Source organism: Ruditapes philippinarum, unplaced genomic scaffold (genome assembly GCF_026571515.1).
Source record: "Ruditapes philippinarum isolate M1 unplaced genomic scaffold, ASM2657151v2 ctg8844_1_1_1_1, whole genome shotgun sequence".
Lineage (NCBI taxonomy): Eukaryota > Metazoa > Mollusca > Bivalvia > Venerida > Veneridae > Ruditapes > Ruditapes philippinarum.
In genome coordinates, this window is record NW_026865065.1 from 20,054 (window position 1) to 38,151 (window position 18,098).

The 18,098-nt window shown below is 32.5% G+C and overlaps 1 protein-coding gene across 1 annotated transcript; it reads left to right on the forward strand.

The window, feature by feature from the left end:
* Positions 1-692: 692 nt before the first annotated feature.
* On the forward strand, positions 693-8,641 carry LOC132727712 (17-beta-hydroxysteroid dehydrogenase 14-like). The gene is made up of 9 exons (XM_060713279.1): positions 693-933; positions 3,342-3,380; positions 3,656-3,741; positions 4,621-4,687; positions 5,319-5,410; positions 5,700-5,804; positions 6,886-6,953; positions 7,255-7,345; positions 8,455-8,641. Exons 1-9 carry the CDS (start codon positions 846-848, stop codon positions 8,590-8,592), a joined length of 774 nt encoding a protein of 257 aa, XP_060569262.1. The 5' UTR covers positions 693-845; the 3' UTR covers positions 8,593-8,641.
* The last annotated feature ends 9,457 nt before the right edge of the window (positions 8,642-18,098 follow it).

The following is an 18,098-nucleotide window of genomic DNA, read 5'->3' on the forward strand; positions in this document are numbered from 1 at the left end:
GTAGGAGATTGGATGCCACCATGTTGATAGGGTTCTATTATATATGCAATTATATGACAATACGTTTTCAGAACGTAAACTTTTTTTTATTCCATTCATACAGACGCTTACAATGTTACATACCACTAAATAAGACATTTAATATTTATTTTGGATGTTGGACATATTTTTATACAGAGTCTGTCGTAATTCATTCATTCTTGCACGCGCATGCGTGGATACGAAGTTTGAAGCGTAGGGTTACACAATGCTTTTATGAATGAAATAGTAATTTTCATATTTTTTGCTTTCATGTTTAGAAATGTTTCTTTAAACTGAAAGTGCATAGTTTTGAACTTTCAAAGCTTATTGACCACTATGCAAACAATATTTTAATAAAAAGTGATCTTAATGTGACAATCCTGCAAAATGAGGATCTACATGTACTTTTATCGAGGTTTCATCCAAAGGTGGATGTTGTTCAGCAAAACAGGTTAGGTGTATTAATTTATGAAATGCAGCTATAACAATAAGCACTGGGAAAACCAGATACGCACTCATTTTATGATTATTTTATAATACGATAAACAACTGTGCATGAAAGATTTATATTAAAGAACAAATTGAATTGTATATACATGTGTAGGCTTTCATGACATTGTATAGTGATTTCATTATGCGCTGTGTACATAGACTGTATTACAATAACTGTCACTGCACATTTTAGGTGACCTTTTAAAGATAACATGTAACAGTGGTGCAAATAAACGAAATCGTGTAATGTATTACATAAAATTAAACGTTGATATTGTCTGACAAGATATCGCAAAACAATTTGTAGTTTATAACTGGTAGCTTGAAAAAAAATGGCTTCAAATTTACGGTTTCAGGATAAAGTGGCTATTGTAACTGGTGGTTGTAAGGGCATAGGGAGAGGCTGTGTAGATGTATTCGGTAAGTTTACTTTTAGCATAATTATGTGTCATCTTTTGTGCTAAGATACACATTCTATATCGTTGTATGTATTCGGTAAGTTTACTTTTAAAGCACATGTTTTATCAAAGCAAATATACACATGGGGTTTATAATTACTGCATATTCTGACTATGCATACCGTCTAACGAGGGGCGATCCAAAGTAGCGTAGACTTACTTTCTTACTTTAAATACTAATAAAACCTATCAGATAAAAACTGACACCATCGTGAATTGGAATGTGAAATATGATAACAAAGATCAACAAGGAAGGAAACGTTCACAGGATGTTATATGTACATCATTTTCTTATAACATATATTAGAAAAAAATAACCAGGTCATACAAGAATTATGATGGCCACTATGGAATACCGGGTGCACGCCGTGGTACATTTCATAACGCCGTTGACTTTGCACCATTTGCGTACCGTGCGTGTGTATATGTGTGTTTAATTAAGACACCGTTTAATAAATAGGCCAATTGTGTACTATAGACGACTATCTGTTCAAATCAATTTCACTCCCTCTGATGACTGATGAATATATATATTATTTGAAAATGACTGTAAACAATTGCTGGTCATACAATGCGACACTTTTACTAACAAATAAGTAGTTGTAGGTAGATCTTAAAGCGGCCAGAACCACATTTCCTTATATATGGATAATAAGTAAAAGAAACCGAAACAATAGCAGGAGAAAACGAAATAATTGACATATGCTGTATACATGACAATAATTTTATCCAAACTTACATAAATAATTTTATGGATAAGAAATTCATAAGAAATTTCATGAAAAAAAAAAACAACAAACTATTCGCAATGAATGTTCATCACACAGTACAGTCTTATGTAGATTCCTTTTAATTAAAAAGTGATATTATTTTTATGAATACGAAATACCAGAAAGAACTTTGATCTACGTGAGCGTCTGTGAAGCGCGTCACAAATTTACGCCGCTTTTTCACGTCATAATTTGTCTTCCTTACAATTTCTTCTAGGCTGCCCTGGCCGTCAGAAAACCAGAATTTCTATTTCAAAAAAAGTTTCCTTTACCACCGTATTTTCTCCTTTTGGTTGAATCAATCCTCTTTTTGGAAGAACTTAATGATTTTATGGATTTCAAGCCAGTCTGACAATGACATTTCTAAGCTAGAAATACTGATGACACCACACTATAAATGTTGTTGTTTCTAAAGAAAATCTATGTAATATTTATACATAAATCAAACTGTGATGTGACTTCGTTTGTATGTAAGCAACAGCAACAGTCTTCAGTATTTTGAATCATTCCTCGTACACAGTAGCAAGTGAAAAAAAGGTCATTGGAAATTGGCTTTTTAGTTGCATGTATTATGTTTTTGGAGTTGCTTTGTTCGTAGATTTCATGGATCTGAAACATATTTTATTGAGGTATCGCGTTAAATGCTGATGAATAGGGAAAAAAATTTTTAAATCGCCGGACAGTTTCATTCCCATTCCCATTCTACAAACATTTCAATGATGACATGTATTGTTTAAACATTTTTTTGTTTGTTTTTCATTTGTTTGAAAAAATTGACTTTCGTAGTTAATCAATGTTATGTCTTTTGTATTGCCGCCTAAATCCACATGAGGCGTGTTTGGGATAGCATGTACCACTTACTACTGGTTGTGTTTAAGTGGTTGCATGTTTGCGCCAAAAATTAGGATAGACTAATCTGTCATGCGGCTTATTTGTTGGATTTATTTCTGTTTTTGAATGTTTATTCAGGGAACTTGGTGGAGGAAACCCCGTTAAACATTACTGAAAAAATATATCAGTATCAAAGAAAAATTATATCATTTTGCAGCGGTGTTTAACCATCCATCTCATTACATACCTGTAAAGTCGCGGGATAGATCCACGACCGAGTCTTCCATATGATCATTAGATATATTGTACTACATGCATTAACTTTCGTGCTTGGCCTTGCAAATCCTATACTGGATATAAAAGGTCATGGCAGTATGTCAATGACATTCTTTATGTACATATCATTGAAAGATTATTGAGAGATACCTAAGATGCGCCTGTCGCAAGACGAATGTTTTCTTCTGTTAATTTCAGATAAAACACTTGACCTTTAATCTACTGAATGTGTCCTTTGAAAATGAAGAATTTCAATATTAAAATACAAGAACTCCAACGAGTCCTAATTTTTTGTTTTTCCAAGTCTAAAAGTCCATTTCAAATCTATACTGTTCTTGTAACAAAGTTCTGTAAAAATGGTTAGAATACTATTACTGATTCTTAAAGACGAGTACAAATTTACGGTCGTGTAAATCTGTATTGTATTCAACAATATATAATAATCTCATATTACTTTATTGACAGTCCCATATTATTTATTTCTATTTTCCAGTCGAAAATGGAGCCAAAGTTGCCGTTTTTGATATTGATGGTAAGATAAAAAAATCTCAACGTTTCTATATTTCATTTATTTTAAATTCCAAAACGGATTTTATTGAAAATTATTATGAAATTTAGTTTATTATTAACCAAATAATCTAACATAAAAATTTTACAATTTGAACACCATTTACGTATGTCTTTTTTCCAATGCTAAAAAAGGAAGGTCTGGCCCTCTTAAACCCTGCGTCATGGTTTAGAGTAATAATGAACGCGGTTAAAAAAGTTAAAAGAAAATACCATTATTGATTGCATTTCATTCAATAGATGCTGTTGGACAGACAATGAAGCCCGAGGGTCCTGGTGAGGTGTTTTATATACACTGCGATATGACAAAAGAAGACCAAATAAAGGTAAACAGTTTTAAGTTCACTACTACTTTCATAAATGTCACGGAGCGGTAACATATGAGCCGCGTCACGACAAAACCAACATAATGAGTTTGCGACCAGCATGGATCCAGACCAGCCTACGCATCCGCGCAGTCTGATCAGGATCCATGCTGTTCGCTATGAGTTTCCCTACTTGTAATAGGGTTTGTAAGCGAACAGCATGGATCCTGATCAGACTGCGCGGATGCGCAGGCTGGTCTGGATCTATGCTGGTCGCAAACCCATTATGTTGGTTTTGTCCGGCTCATATATAGATCTGCAAGTAGTAAGTTTCATTAGATTATTCAAATTTAACTCAGTCACCTCGGGAAGGGTTATTTATATTTTAAGCAGAGATATAACAATGAAACGAGAGAAAGGAATATTGTTTTGACAAGCAATTTGCATCAAAATGCAAAGAATCAACAAACTGTGAAACTTTAATACGAGTAATTATTTTACAAGCAATCGATTCTGTAGTTTGGAGTCTGCAATTTTCATATAATTTTGTTGTTTTCATTACTTCGAAGGGATTACCCCCCCCCCCCCAACCCCACACGATTAACTGCAAATGGTACAAATTAAAAATGTGATTTTTAGGAGTAAGTTACTAAGTTAGTTAACAATGATAATTGATAATGCTATTAAATGTATAAGAATACTGTGATTGTTTCTATGCAGACGTATTTACTAAAAATTATTTCATGCGACCTTCTCCACTCACTTTAATATTCATAAATGCATTGTTTAGTATATTATGTAGCATATCATTGTATATCATGATATTATGCTGTGCTTGTCCTCATTGGCTCTTTAGCCTAAGGATTTGAAATTAAAATTGTCTTGTCTTTCATAAATCAGGCAGCAGTTGAAGCCACGATTGTAAAATTCCAGAAGATAGATTGTCTAGTTAACAATGCTGGTTGGCGTAAGTTTATTTGAGACGTTTCTTTCAGTTTCTTCATGAATCAGAAATTAGGATCATGATACCTATTTTTCTATCTTTCAAAAAGTGTGTCAGTTATGATTTCTCTCATCAAGGTTCAAAAACATTTTCTTCGCTAGTTTTTAATTTTGGTTTATTGCCTACGAAAAAACGAAGAAACGATATAAAAAGTTTTTAAATGTGACTTGTAAGTGGCCTGGATTAGATATTGAAATTACAAATGTATGTTATGCTAGCAATGCTTATAACTTGGTGATGTAAAAGTTTTAGGCTAGAATATCGAAATATATTGTCATTTGAATACTGTATCAAGTCGGCTTTTGCAACATATTCAGTTTTTGCAATTTGAAATAGCTAAAAGAAGATATCTTTATAAAGATCAAACACAGTTTAACTTACAATAAAAATAATGGAGATCAAAAGTGAACAGTAAAATGTTACACAAATGAACATTATGGGGCATCCTTCTATCGAAAGTAATCATGAAATCTCACTGTTTGCCCTAAACATTGAACATAGTGAGTATTGCAATTAAAACTCAAGGATAAGGTCACGTCTGATTCTTAGATATGCTAAAATACTGTTCGTTAACCTTTATTATTTTCTATCGTAGACCCACCTGCAAGAACTATAGATGGGTTTTCGGCAGAGGAGTTTCGAAAATTGTTGGACTTAAATCTTATAGGATATTTTCTCGCCTGTAAGGTAAACTCATCATCTACCTACATTTATTTGTGTAGGGATTCTTTATAAATATAATGTAATTTTCACGAATAATATGAAAACAATAGTCTGATTCATGAACATGAATATATAAAAGAAATTGTCATTCATCTTTAGCAGAAGTTTATTCATAATAACATTTTTTTCAAAGCATTTGCAGAAAATTTACACATTAATAATAGTTGTAGTTGATTTATATAAACTACTTATCTTTGAAATGTTTGCAAACATTAGTCGTCCATTTACGTAAAAGACCATAGTTTGTTTTCAGTTTGCTTTACCACATATTCGAAAGACAAAGGGTTCAGTAGTAAATATATCTAGTGGAGCTTTCACGGTCGGTCAACCTGACGCAGTAACGTATGTTGCTACAAAGGTATTATGACCTGTTACCTTATTTCCTTCTTGAAAACGTTTATGGTATTCTAAGTTCTTATATATATTATAATTAAGTATTGTTTATAACGGGGTTTCCAGACATAACCGGACTGGTAATATTTTTCAGAGATTTGTGTACCAAAAGATGAAGGTCAGTGTATAAAATGTCAGATCATTCCCTCGCTCTGTGTCCTAGAATTTTAGTTTAGTTCTGCAAAATGGCATGAAAATTAAAAGCGTTTAATCGGTTTTGAACTCAATGCGAGCAAAGAATTGCATAAGAAGTGGAGTTCTTATTATCTTATTATGAGTTAATTTCTTTATTAATATTTTGCATATTTTTTTCCGATTTGTGTGGATCAGATAACCTATGCAAGAATTTCAAATTTTACGTTTTATATGGAGTTCCTTTGATTATTATAATCTTGAAAAGTCCAGACTCCCTTTACTGTTACGGTATATTGATATTATTTTTACTATAATGCGTTTTAATTATGTGTTATTTGTTATGTTATCTAATGTTAAGAACGTAATAATATGCTTTTTTGCTCTTTATCATAATATTAATATTGGTCATGTTTTGTAATGTTTTGTTATCCTGTTACTATCATGTTACATGGAATGTTGTAATATGTTATAATAATATCAATTTTTATGTTACGTTACATTACGTTATGTTTTTCGCTAATGTATGTCACATTATTTGTTATAGCAGATCTACATGTATATCATGTGTTGTAAAAACAATTTATTGTATGTAATGATATTAATGTAATCATAATAGAAACATGTTATGTTATTTGTCTTGATATGTCATGTTATTTGGTATGCAACATTATATATTGCTGACTTGTTACAGCAAGATATCGTAAGTTATGTTGTACTATGTATATTATGTTATTTTATGTTATTTGTTTTTCTATGTCATGTCATGTCCTTCATTTCTTATCTTGTCATATCATATCATATCATATCATGTGATCCAATATATATATTTATTGAAATACCACGTGGTTCAACGTGTGGGGTTCATTGGATATTTTTTGTGTGGCGTGAAGTATAGAATGTTACTTTTGTAGGGTGGAATTGTTGGAATGACGCGTGCTCTTGCAACAGATGAGGGAAGGCATGGTGTTCGAGTAAATTCGTGAGTAGAGGTTACTAAATGAATTACGATAATGTGTACCATGATTGCTAAAATCGGCTAAATTATGTGTTGGCTTAAATCAACAAACGTGAATAATATGAAATGGATGAGCATCATTAAAAGTCAGTAGAACAAACTACTGTTTTTCATGTTATAAGAGTTATTTTGCTTTTTGCATTTGTAAAATTGTCAAGTTTGCGTATATTCCAATTTTTGTGTATAAACGTGCAATAATTAATGACAAAATCGTGGATTTGTTTTTAGAAAAAAACATTTTGTACTCTTAATGTATATATTTAAGCATATCGCCTGGATGTGTTTGGACACCTTTATTCGAAGAATGGGCAAAAACAGCAGAAAAAGGACAGATGGAACAAATAAAAGATATTAGTGTAAGTAAGAAAAATATGTTTGGACTAATAACTCTTTTGACTAAATTTTTTAAAATAATTTTTTCTTGTCATAAATGTTTGTAAATGCTAAAGCCTACTTACTATGTATTGATATGAAAACTGTTACGTGATGAGAAAACAGTATGACAGTAGGATGTAATGTTGGCTGTTTCAATTGCTATTGAGTATTTTCTATGACGAAGCATGAACCAAAGTAATTTAATATTTCAAGATTTCTTTTTTTTTAATAAGTTCTGGAAAATAATATGGTGGCTGATTTGTGCCATTCGTGTTTTCGCCCCGCAACCCCGCCAAGCGAAAAGTCGAAAATTTTCAAGTTAAAATGGCGGGGGCGCAGAGCGAAAAACACGCTAATTATTGAGGGCTCGGGGCGAAGTTAAAAAATACTTCACTCCACGGGGGTGCAGCGAAATTTAAGAAATAAAACGGCGGGGTCGCGGGACAAAACACGCTAATTAGCGGGTTTGCGGGGCGAAGTGTAATAACTAAATGTTGTCGCGCTCCCGCTAATTAATGTGTTTTCGTCCAGCGACCCCGTCAAGCGAAAATTCGAGAATTAACAAGTTAAAATGGCGGGGGCGGGGAGCGAAAACATGCTTATAAGAGAGGGCGCGAGGGAAAGTTTAACAAATAAAACTTCGCCCCGCAGGGGCGCGGAGCGAGAATTAAGAAATAAAACAGCGGGGTCGCGGGCCGAAAACACGCTAATTAGCGAGGGTGCGAGGCGATGTTAAATAATGTAAACTTCGCCGTGCGACCCCGCTATTCAGTGTGTTTTCGTCCCGCGACCCCGCTAAACGAAAAGTCGATGATTAAAAAGTAAAATTGCGGGGGCGCTATTAAGCATGTTTTCGCTCTGCACCCCGCCGTTTTATTTCTTAAATTTCGCTCCGCGTCCCCGAGGGGCGAAGTTTTAATTCTTAAACTTCGCCCTGTGCCATCGCAAAGTAGCGTGTTTTCTCTCCGCGCCCCCACTATTTTAACTTGTTAATTTTCGACTTTTCGCTTGGCGGGGTCGTGGGGCGAAAACAAGAATGGCACAAATCAGCCACCATACATAAATAGTATTTTTGTTGTTGTATTTTCAGATTCTGGGACGGTTTGCAGATCCACGTGAGATCGGAATGGCATGTCTATTTTTAGCAGCTGATGCAACTTTTACCACCGGTGAAGATCTTAGTTGTACTGCTGGTATAGAAAGGGGATATGGGATAAAAATGAAATAGCCACAACTTGATTTTGTTTGCTTACTTGTTTTCCATCACATGGCACGATCAATAACTAGAGTTGCATCAAAAAATCATTTATGTACTTTTTTTACGACAGCCACACTTTATCCTTGTAAATCATGGCTACTTCCTTAACAAAAACAATTAAAAAAAGAATTTAACAAAAAAAAAATTTCCTTGACTGGGATTCGAACTCGAGACCTCTCACTCACAAAGCGAGCGCGTTACCACTGTACCACGGAGAAGTTATACACAGAACGTCTGAATAATATCAAGTCATTCTAAATTTAGAACTTCCATTGCATTCAGGTTTGTAATCCCAGGTACGTTAATATACGTACCTGGTAATCCTTATTTATTTCGAGGTATTTTGTTCAGGGTAAACCTGTTGTTTAAAATTGAAGTAAATATTTTAGCGAAAATCCTCTCGCCCAAACAGTCCGACATGTAGAATCTATATATTCCACTACTCGGTTTGTGTAGTATTCGGTAATCTACATGGCTAAAAATAGTATTTTCATTGATAAAATCATATTCATCCGCGTAATTTGTGATTGTGCATTTATTGACAATTCTATAAGCCAACGCTATTGTTTAACTTTAAATGCGTTGTAATTTGTTGGATACTTGTAACAAAATAAAATATTTCTTTCTTTTAAATCGCTAGTTTTAAGCTGTTTTGAGAACTACTTGTTGTTAGGTTTGTCATAAACTTCTGTGTCAGAGATTGAATGTCCGCTTTGTATTTAGTTATTTTCGATCAGAAAATACCAGAAAACAATATTAGAAATCTTCGACCATTCGGGAATTACTTTGCTTGAAAATTGATGCGCCTGTCTTTGACCATCTTTACGCAGTGATCTCCCCTGAATTTTTTGGCTTTAGTGTACATACAAAAGGGAAGTAACCGCTTCAAAAAAGTGGACTACTTTCGGCATTTGCAATTAAGAACATTAGACTCTGAAATTTCGCTACCATTATTTGTTTGGTCTGACGACCCAAACAAATAAAAACCTATCTTTAATGATGTATGTTGTTTTTTTTTTTTAGAGAATTTATTTATATGCATTTTTTACAAAACATTTGTTCAATAGCAACGCGTCATTGTAAACAAAATCTCTTTTAAACTACTTGATGGATTTTGACCAAATAATACTTAGGTTGTTCTCTACAACAGTTATATAGATGGTTCCAGTATGATCCATAAGTAGGTCACAGGAGCTTAAAATTGACTATAAAATGGAATCTTTGAAAATCCTCTTCTCGGAAATTACAATGCCCGAACTTAGATATTTGGCATCACCTTGTTATCTCCTACAAAAATCATATAAACCATTCCCATCGAGTCTAAATTGGCTCCACTCCGGGTGTCATTTACTTAACAAAAGTTTATTTAGGAAAATACATTAAATACCAAGAACCTAAATCGCCAAATGGACCTCTACAAAAAAAATTAACCTACTAAAGATAATGCTATGTTGGAATGTAACGTGTATTATTGTGACATAAATCAAGACGTAACATTTTCGAAATGGGCCATGTTATACATATATTACAATACCTTAGCAAGCAGTTTGTTAAAAATAGAATTAAGATACTAAATTGAATTACCGCATAATAACAGCCTTTGTCATTTCCTTTCTCGCTTATTGTGTGTCAATATTAATTCCTGCTATTTTTGCACTATTTAGTCAAGTTGGTAGAACTTGAAGTGTTAAACGTTTACTCAAAAAGAAACAAAGATCTTTTTTTCTTTATCAGAAATGCCCCGTCTGTCAGTCCGTCCTTCTGTCCGTTCGTCGTCCGTCCGTCCGTGCAAACATCTTAAGGTCTATGAGCTTCATTTCGTTCATAATTTTAAAAGGAAGGAAATCCCATAAACTGACTGGTTCATGTGATAATTTTACTTGTTTATGTGGAAAAGTACCACATAAAGATCAAAGAAAAAGCACATAGAACCCAATGTTGGCATATCCGTCTGTCCGTAACACTTTCGTGTCCGCTCTATAACTTTTAAACTGCTTAATATTTTTTAGATAACTTGGCGCAAGTGATCACCATTGTGAGACGATATGAAGAGCTCAACAATTGGTTTGCTTCCTCCAAGGTCAACGTCACAATTGAAGGTCAAGTGTTAAAAACTTTACATTTCGTGTCCGCTCCAGAACATTTAAATCGCTGAAACTGTTTTGAAATAACTTGGCATAAGTACTCACCATTATGAGACGATGTGCAAAGCGCAATTATTTAGTTGCTACCCCGAAGGTCAAGGTAACACTTAAAGATCAAGTATTAAAAAATCTCAATTCGTGTCCGCTCCATAACATTTAAACCGCTGCAATGTTTTTAAGATAACTTGGCAGAAATGATCACCATTATAACACAACTAACTTGCCACCAATAATTACTATCATGAGATTATGTGCTTATAATATGCGTGGTCATGGTTGGTTAAAGGTCAAGAAGTACACATCATGTCCGTTAAGGAAGGTTAAAAATGTTACAAATATAATACCCCCGGGGTAACAATTGGTTCTTGTTGCGGGGGTCATTTATTTTATAAAGAATTACAGATTCTAATATCAAATCTTTCAAGCATTATTAAGCTGTACCATCGAAAAACGGGACATTGTTGCGCTGCGGATTTGTAGCACTGAGAACGGACAATTGGTCTGGATAATGGACCCGCTCTTTTTATAATTGTTAATCTTACGATAAACAACTATTCATGAAAGAATCTATTGAATTGTTCAGTACTCATGACATTGGACAGTGATTTCTTTATGCGCTATACTGTATTACAATAATTGTCATTGTACAAAACGGGACATTGTTTCGCTGCGGATTTGTAGCACTTAGAAAACCAAGATAACGGACAATTGGTCTGGATAATGGACGTACTCATTTTATAATTTTTAATCTTACGATAAAAATGTGCATTAAAGATTTTAGCTTAAACAAACTGAATTGTAAATACATGTGTAGGCTCTCGTGACATTGTATAGTGATTTTCATTATGCGCTGTGCAAGTACTGTAACTGCACATTTAAGGTGCGGCTGGATCGTGAACATTTGATCTTTAAAACATAACATGTAACAGTGCTGTTAATATTCGAAATCACGTATTGTATTACATAAAATTAAACATTGATATTGTCTGACAAGATATCGCAAAACAATTTCTAGTTTTATAACTGTTAGCTTGAAAACAAATTTAAATGGCTTCAAATTTACGGTTTCAGGATAAAGTTGCTATTGTGACTGGTGGTTGTAAGGGCATTGGGAGAGGTTGCGTAGATGTATTCTGTAAAATAGAGAAAATAAGAATCTCTAAAGAAAGTCCAACAAGACAAAATTGAAAATGTTGTAGGCTCGGTTAGTTTAGTTTTAAGGTAGACCATGGGTAATGGGCACCATAAGGAACTGTAAAATTGACAACATAGGACAGTTATATGTCTTCAAGGTCACCTGTATGCAAAATTTAAATAAAATTTACCGTGTGGTTTATGAGTTATGGATATATTTCTGAACTAAGACTTTGCCATTAGAAGGGCTTATTTTCAGAAATGAGGAAACTGTAAATAATCTGTAATATCATCATTATAAAAAATGTTTTTCTATTGCTCATTGTTCAGAAACAAATAATAACATTCAGGTAACACATTACACAAGCAAAATGTTTGTTTCTTAACAAAATGTTGTTAATATGTATAAATTAGTCATGAAATGATCTTCCATTATAACACCTAACGTGTTAGTATGTTGACATCAAACTGAAGACCAAATGCAGATTAAATAATATCTTATGCCACATTTTTTACTACTGATATTCATCTGCACTATAGCGTAACATTTTTTTCTTTTTTTTCAACATTCCATTTATATTGTTCCCCAAACACATGCTCTATATTTTTTCATTTAAATATTATGTTTCTTTTTTTTCTTCCGTATTTGTTTTCTGTTTGTTTAGTTATATTTTTTCATATTGTACTGTTTTTAAGTTCGATGCTTCTTTTTTTTCTTGTCTTGTCTATTGTAGACTATTATATTATATATGTTTGTGCTGTTACTTGTAGTCCATGGTCGCATGTTCAAAACCTATGCTTAGTTTTATTACCTAATGGGTAACGATTTAGCTTCATACAGAGCGAGCATTGGACTTTTTAACTGTAGAATTCAAAAGCTTCATAAGAATGAATTATATTTATCTCAATTATTCCCTGATATTTCGACTGAAAATTTTTTTGCTTTACTTATTACTCTCAAGTTATATTTCAGTATGTTTTTACGGAAAATTTTAACATGCGTCTTAAATCTAGAATTTGTATTTTTATTAATGATATTATTGATAAATTCAGGAGACGTTGAAACGAATCCGGGTCCTCTAGTTCAAACTTCTGATGAATCAAGCATATCAATTTTACATCTTAACATTAGGTCTATTAGAAACAAACTTGATTTTATAAAGGAAAACTTGTTAGACTACGATATTCTTTGTTTTACTGAAACACACCTTACAGACAGTATAGGAACCAATGAGTTATTACTAGAGAGTTCACACACTTGTGTTTATCGTAGAGATGTAACTGCTCATTCTAGTGGAATTTTGATTTATGTATCTGAAAATTTACTTTCATGTAGAAAAGTAGAGTATGAAATGCATTCTGTTGACGCAATATGTTTAGAAATTTAAGTTTCGTGCAAATTTCCTTTTTACTTTGTTGTGTATATAGAGCTCCCAGCAAACCCGTAGCTTTCTGGAATGATTTTGGAATAATGATTGACAATGCTTTAGATAAATATGAAAACATAGCAATTGTAGGTGACATAAATGAGAACCAACTAATAGACAATACCTATCTTAAACAAATCATGCTTTTATACAATCTTACAAATGTTATTTCGTCACCAACTAGAGTAACAAATTCAACATCTACACTTATAGACCCTATACTCATATCTGATGGTTTAATATGTTTACACAGTGACGTGTTACCAGTTCCTTCTAACATTAGCGACCATAAAGCAACAAATATATTTTTAAAATCTCCTTTAAGATGTCATAAAACAATAAAAAGAAAAGTCTGGTTATACAATAAAGCTGATTTTAATAGTTTAAATAACTGTATATCAAATACAAATTGGAATTTTTTTAATAATATGAATATTGACGATGGTGCTGTTCTATTTACAGAAAAGTTAATCGAAATTACGGAGAAATTTATTCCACATAAAGAAGTAACACTTCGGCCGTATGATAAACCATGGTACGACTCTAAAATTAGATTATATTCAAGAAAAAGAGACAGACAAAAATCAATAGCAATTTCTACAAAAAAACACTTACCATTGGACAATGAATAAACATTTAAGGAACAAAGTAAATAATCCAAAGATTATTTTCCAAAGAAAAGTTTTATTCGAATTTAGAAAACACCATAGTAGAAACAAATGCAAATGATCCTAGGCAATAATGGAAGTTGATACGTCTGTTAATAAAAGCAGAAAGATGTTCAGAAATTATTCCGCCTTTGAAGACCTCAAATAACGATGGTACAGAATCATTATATTTTCTCAGACTTAGAGAAGGCCAATTGCTTAAACCAATATTTTGCGTCCATTTCTCATTTAAACGATACGGACAAGACCCTTCCCACTTTAGATGATTACACGCATTCTATTATTTCTGAAATAGCTATAACCGAAAATGAAGTAATTGATATTATAAGGAATTTAGATGTAAATAAGGCAGTCGGTGAAGATCTTATTAGTCATAAATTGCTCAAAAATATATGTAGTACTGTGTGTAAACCCCTATGTTTATTACTAAATAGGTCATTAGCAGAGTGTATATTTCCTTCCATATGGAAATCCGCTATTGTAATGCCTCTTTTTAAGAAAGGTGATACAAATTTAACTTCAAATTATCGTCCGATTTCTTTATTAAGTTGTATAGGAAAATTAATGGAGAGAATTGTTTATAAACATATATACAATCATTTAATAGCCAATAATTTGATTTATTCAAAACAGTCAGGGTTCCTTTCAAGGTCATTCAACGATTTTTTCAATTATTAGATATATATCACCAAATAGTTAAATCTTTAGATGATAGAACATTTACTTGTGTAGTGTTTTGTGACATATCTAAAGCGTTTGAGAGAGTATGGCACAAGGGTTTACTTCTGAAACTTCAGAAAAATGGTATCAAAGGTAACTTGTTGAAATGGATTGAAAGTTATCTAATTAATAGAAGTCAAAAGGTCTTTGTAGGGTCTTCTTTATCACAACCACTGACTGTAAACGCAGGTGCTTGGGCCATTATTCTTCCTTGTGTACGTTAATGATATTGTAGAAAATTTGCTATGTATAACTCGTTTATTTGCAGACGACACCTCTTTGTCTTGTACAACGTCATCAATATCCGATCTAGAAGGAATTATTAATCATGATTTAGCTTTGATAAACTTATGGTCTAAAAAATGGCTTGTAGATTTTAATCCTAACAAAACAGAAGCGATTATTTTTACTTTACAATCCAACGTTAACAATCCAAAATTACAATTTGATGGCATACCGGTAAAATTTGTTGAAAGTCATAAACATTTAGGCTTAACTTTTAGTTCTAATGGAAAATGGCACAATCATACTAAAAGTATAACATTATCGGCTTCTAAATTACTAGGTACAATGAGAAAACTGAAATATTCCCTTAACAGGGAAACCCTAAACCAAATTTACATTTCATTTCTTAGACCTCTTTTAGAATATGCTTCTGTAGTCTGGGATGGGTGTACAAATTATGAAAAAGATACGTTAGATAAAATACAGCATGAGGCAGCCAGAATCGTAAGCGGCCTAACCCGTTCAGTTTCTCTCCAAAATTTATATAAAGAAATTAATTGGCTCTCACTATCTGATAGAAGAACGTACCAAAAACTTATTTTAACATATAGAATTCATAATGGAGACGTTTCCTGATTATTTAAGTAATATTTTTCCAGAAAGAGTTCATAATACAACACCATACAATCTTAGAAACTCAGATGACTTTGCAACTTTAAACAGACGGACTCATATATTTTCTTCTTCTTTTGTGCCTTCGTCCGTAATGCTATGGAACAACTTGCAACCTGAAACAAGATCTGTAGAAACTCTGTCTCATTTTAAATCTCTATTAAAGAAATCAACCTTTCGATCTACAGACACTCCAAAATGGTACCTTACAGGTGAAAGAAAACTCTCAGTTTTACACTGCAGACTAAGAAATGCATGCAGTAACTTAAATTTCCACTTATTCTGCAATCACTTGTCACAGGATGCAAATTGTTCATGCGGTTATGAGATAGAAGATGTTAACCATTTTTTGTTTACTTGTCCGAAATATCGAAATGAGAGAATCGATCTTTTTAACGAATTAAGGCAATTTCACCCTTTAAATGTCCAATTACTTTTAGTTGGTAACAAAGAGTTGTCTTTAGAAAATAATAATAAAATATTTTTGACTGTTCAGCATTTCATAAAAGTAAGCAAACGCTTTTGATTTTGAAAACAAACCAGCACAATCTCAATAAATGTTAATGTATTTTTGTTTCATTTTTGCAAAACAATAGACAAGATTCTTTTCTTTCTTCTTCTATTTTTTTTTTTTATTCTATATTTCATTTTCTCAAAATCTATTTTTGAATTTGGTATATTCGGCAAATGTACATGTTTTCTAAGTCATTGTAACGCAAATATATATAAATCAGTTAACATCGTTAAATACCATTCAAGCTAGAGAACATGTACACCCAATCATTTTTATTGTTCTTTCTTACCTAAAATCATTTTTAAAGCCAAGTACTATATATGGGTGAGTTTTGTTACTTCTATCTAACTGATAGTCATTCTTGTAAAATAAGTTATTGTAATTTATTGCATCAGGGAAGACCCGTTGCTAATGTTGAGAGAACTTGTGGGTCAACCCTTTTGCCAAATATGTCATGTCATTGTATTGTAACTGTCTACATGTATGTATATGTCTTATTTTTGGCAATAAAATATGTTTAAATCACAAATATGTATAAAAATGTTTCCCTACCCCACCCACTTTTAACACTAATTTTACCATTTCCCTATCTAAAATGCCTTATTCAAAATATCCCTAAAATTTACCGAAATGAGGGTCTGTTTTCAAAGTTTGCCTAAATTTTTTTAAATGTATATTAGTTGATCATGCGAAATATAAAATACTTTTACCGTGTAGTTTTTATTTTATCGAACTTTGAAAATATCTGGTATCATATTTGCTATAAATTTTGGCATTATTTAGCAAAAAAAAAAAACCTAAAATAATTATATAATTTAAATAAAACTTTTTTTCTTCCATAAGGGAACAGAGAGATACATAAATAATGTTAAAAAGAAAAAAAGAAAGAAAAAAAGTTGCCCCTTCTGGGGTTTGAACCCACGCCCTTCAATTTCAATGTAGTTTACAAGCGATTCTAGCCTATTTGAATACTCTTCAAAGTGGAGGTAATGCATTACCCATGGTCTACCTTAAAGAACTTGTTTTATCAAAGCATATATACATATCGGTTTTTGATTACTGTATATTCTGACTATGCATACCGTTTAACGAGGGACGAAGACTTTCTTTCACATTGGAATGTGAAATATGATTACAAAGATCAACAAGGAAGGAAAGCATGTTATATGTACATCATTGTCTTAGAGCATATATTTAAGAAATAGTATCGGTCTGAGCGGTGTTTATCGTCTATTTAACACCGGTTTGGAGTTTTGATGCGTAGGAATTGACCACGTAGGCTCAGACGGATATTATTTCGATTCTAACAAGACAAAATAAGGAAGATCACCAATGTTAATTTTCTAGCGGAGATTACTTCCGGTGACGATTTTTCATATAACGCTGTTCGATTTCGAACCTTTCTGTTGCTAAGATAATGAACTTATTAAACAAAAGAAATGACACGAAAAAAGTTATTTTATCAAGTATTCAACAATTAAAACTTACATGTTAGATAGGATTGTATTGTGTTAACATCAGTGTTTGATTAATCATTCTGTCAGTTTAAATTGGCGTCATTCATGAGTAAGATGACGTCATTACGTCGCTTACGGATTGGCACCGTTTTGTCAAAATATTTATTAACTGATATGGATAAAATCTGTGACGTTAGTGTATGTGAGATATTATTTCAGCGTTATATGAAAAGGAAAACAGTATCAGAACTGAAAATATGAAAATATCAATAAAAACGCTTTTTATTTTTGCTTTAAAAGGCTTTGTAAAGAAGAAAACATAACAGCCGCATATACAAGTAGTCCCTAACCAGTGTTTATTGGCAGTTTAACACCGGTTTTTTATTCTTCTTTGTGTATAGTGACAAAATCACGAGGAGTGTTAGAATAGAAAACATAACCATGTCATAAAAAATTATAATGGTCACTATGGTCTACCGGGCACACGACGTGGAACATTTCATATTGCCGTTGGG

Bases quoted from the DNA above. Each gene is read 5' to 3' on its own strand.
- LOC132727712 (XM_060713279.1), top strand. From the start codon at position 846: ATGGCTTCAAATTTACGGTTTCAGGATAAAGTGGCTATTGTAACTGGT. The intron at 934-3,341 runs GTAAGTTTACTT...TCTATTTTCCAG, and splicing joins AGGCTGTGTAGATGTATTCG to TCGAAAATGGAGCCAAAGTT. The intron at 5,805-6,885 runs GTATTATGACCT...TTACTTTTGTAG, and splicing joins TAACGTATGTTGCTACAAAG to GGTGGAATTGTTGGAATGAC.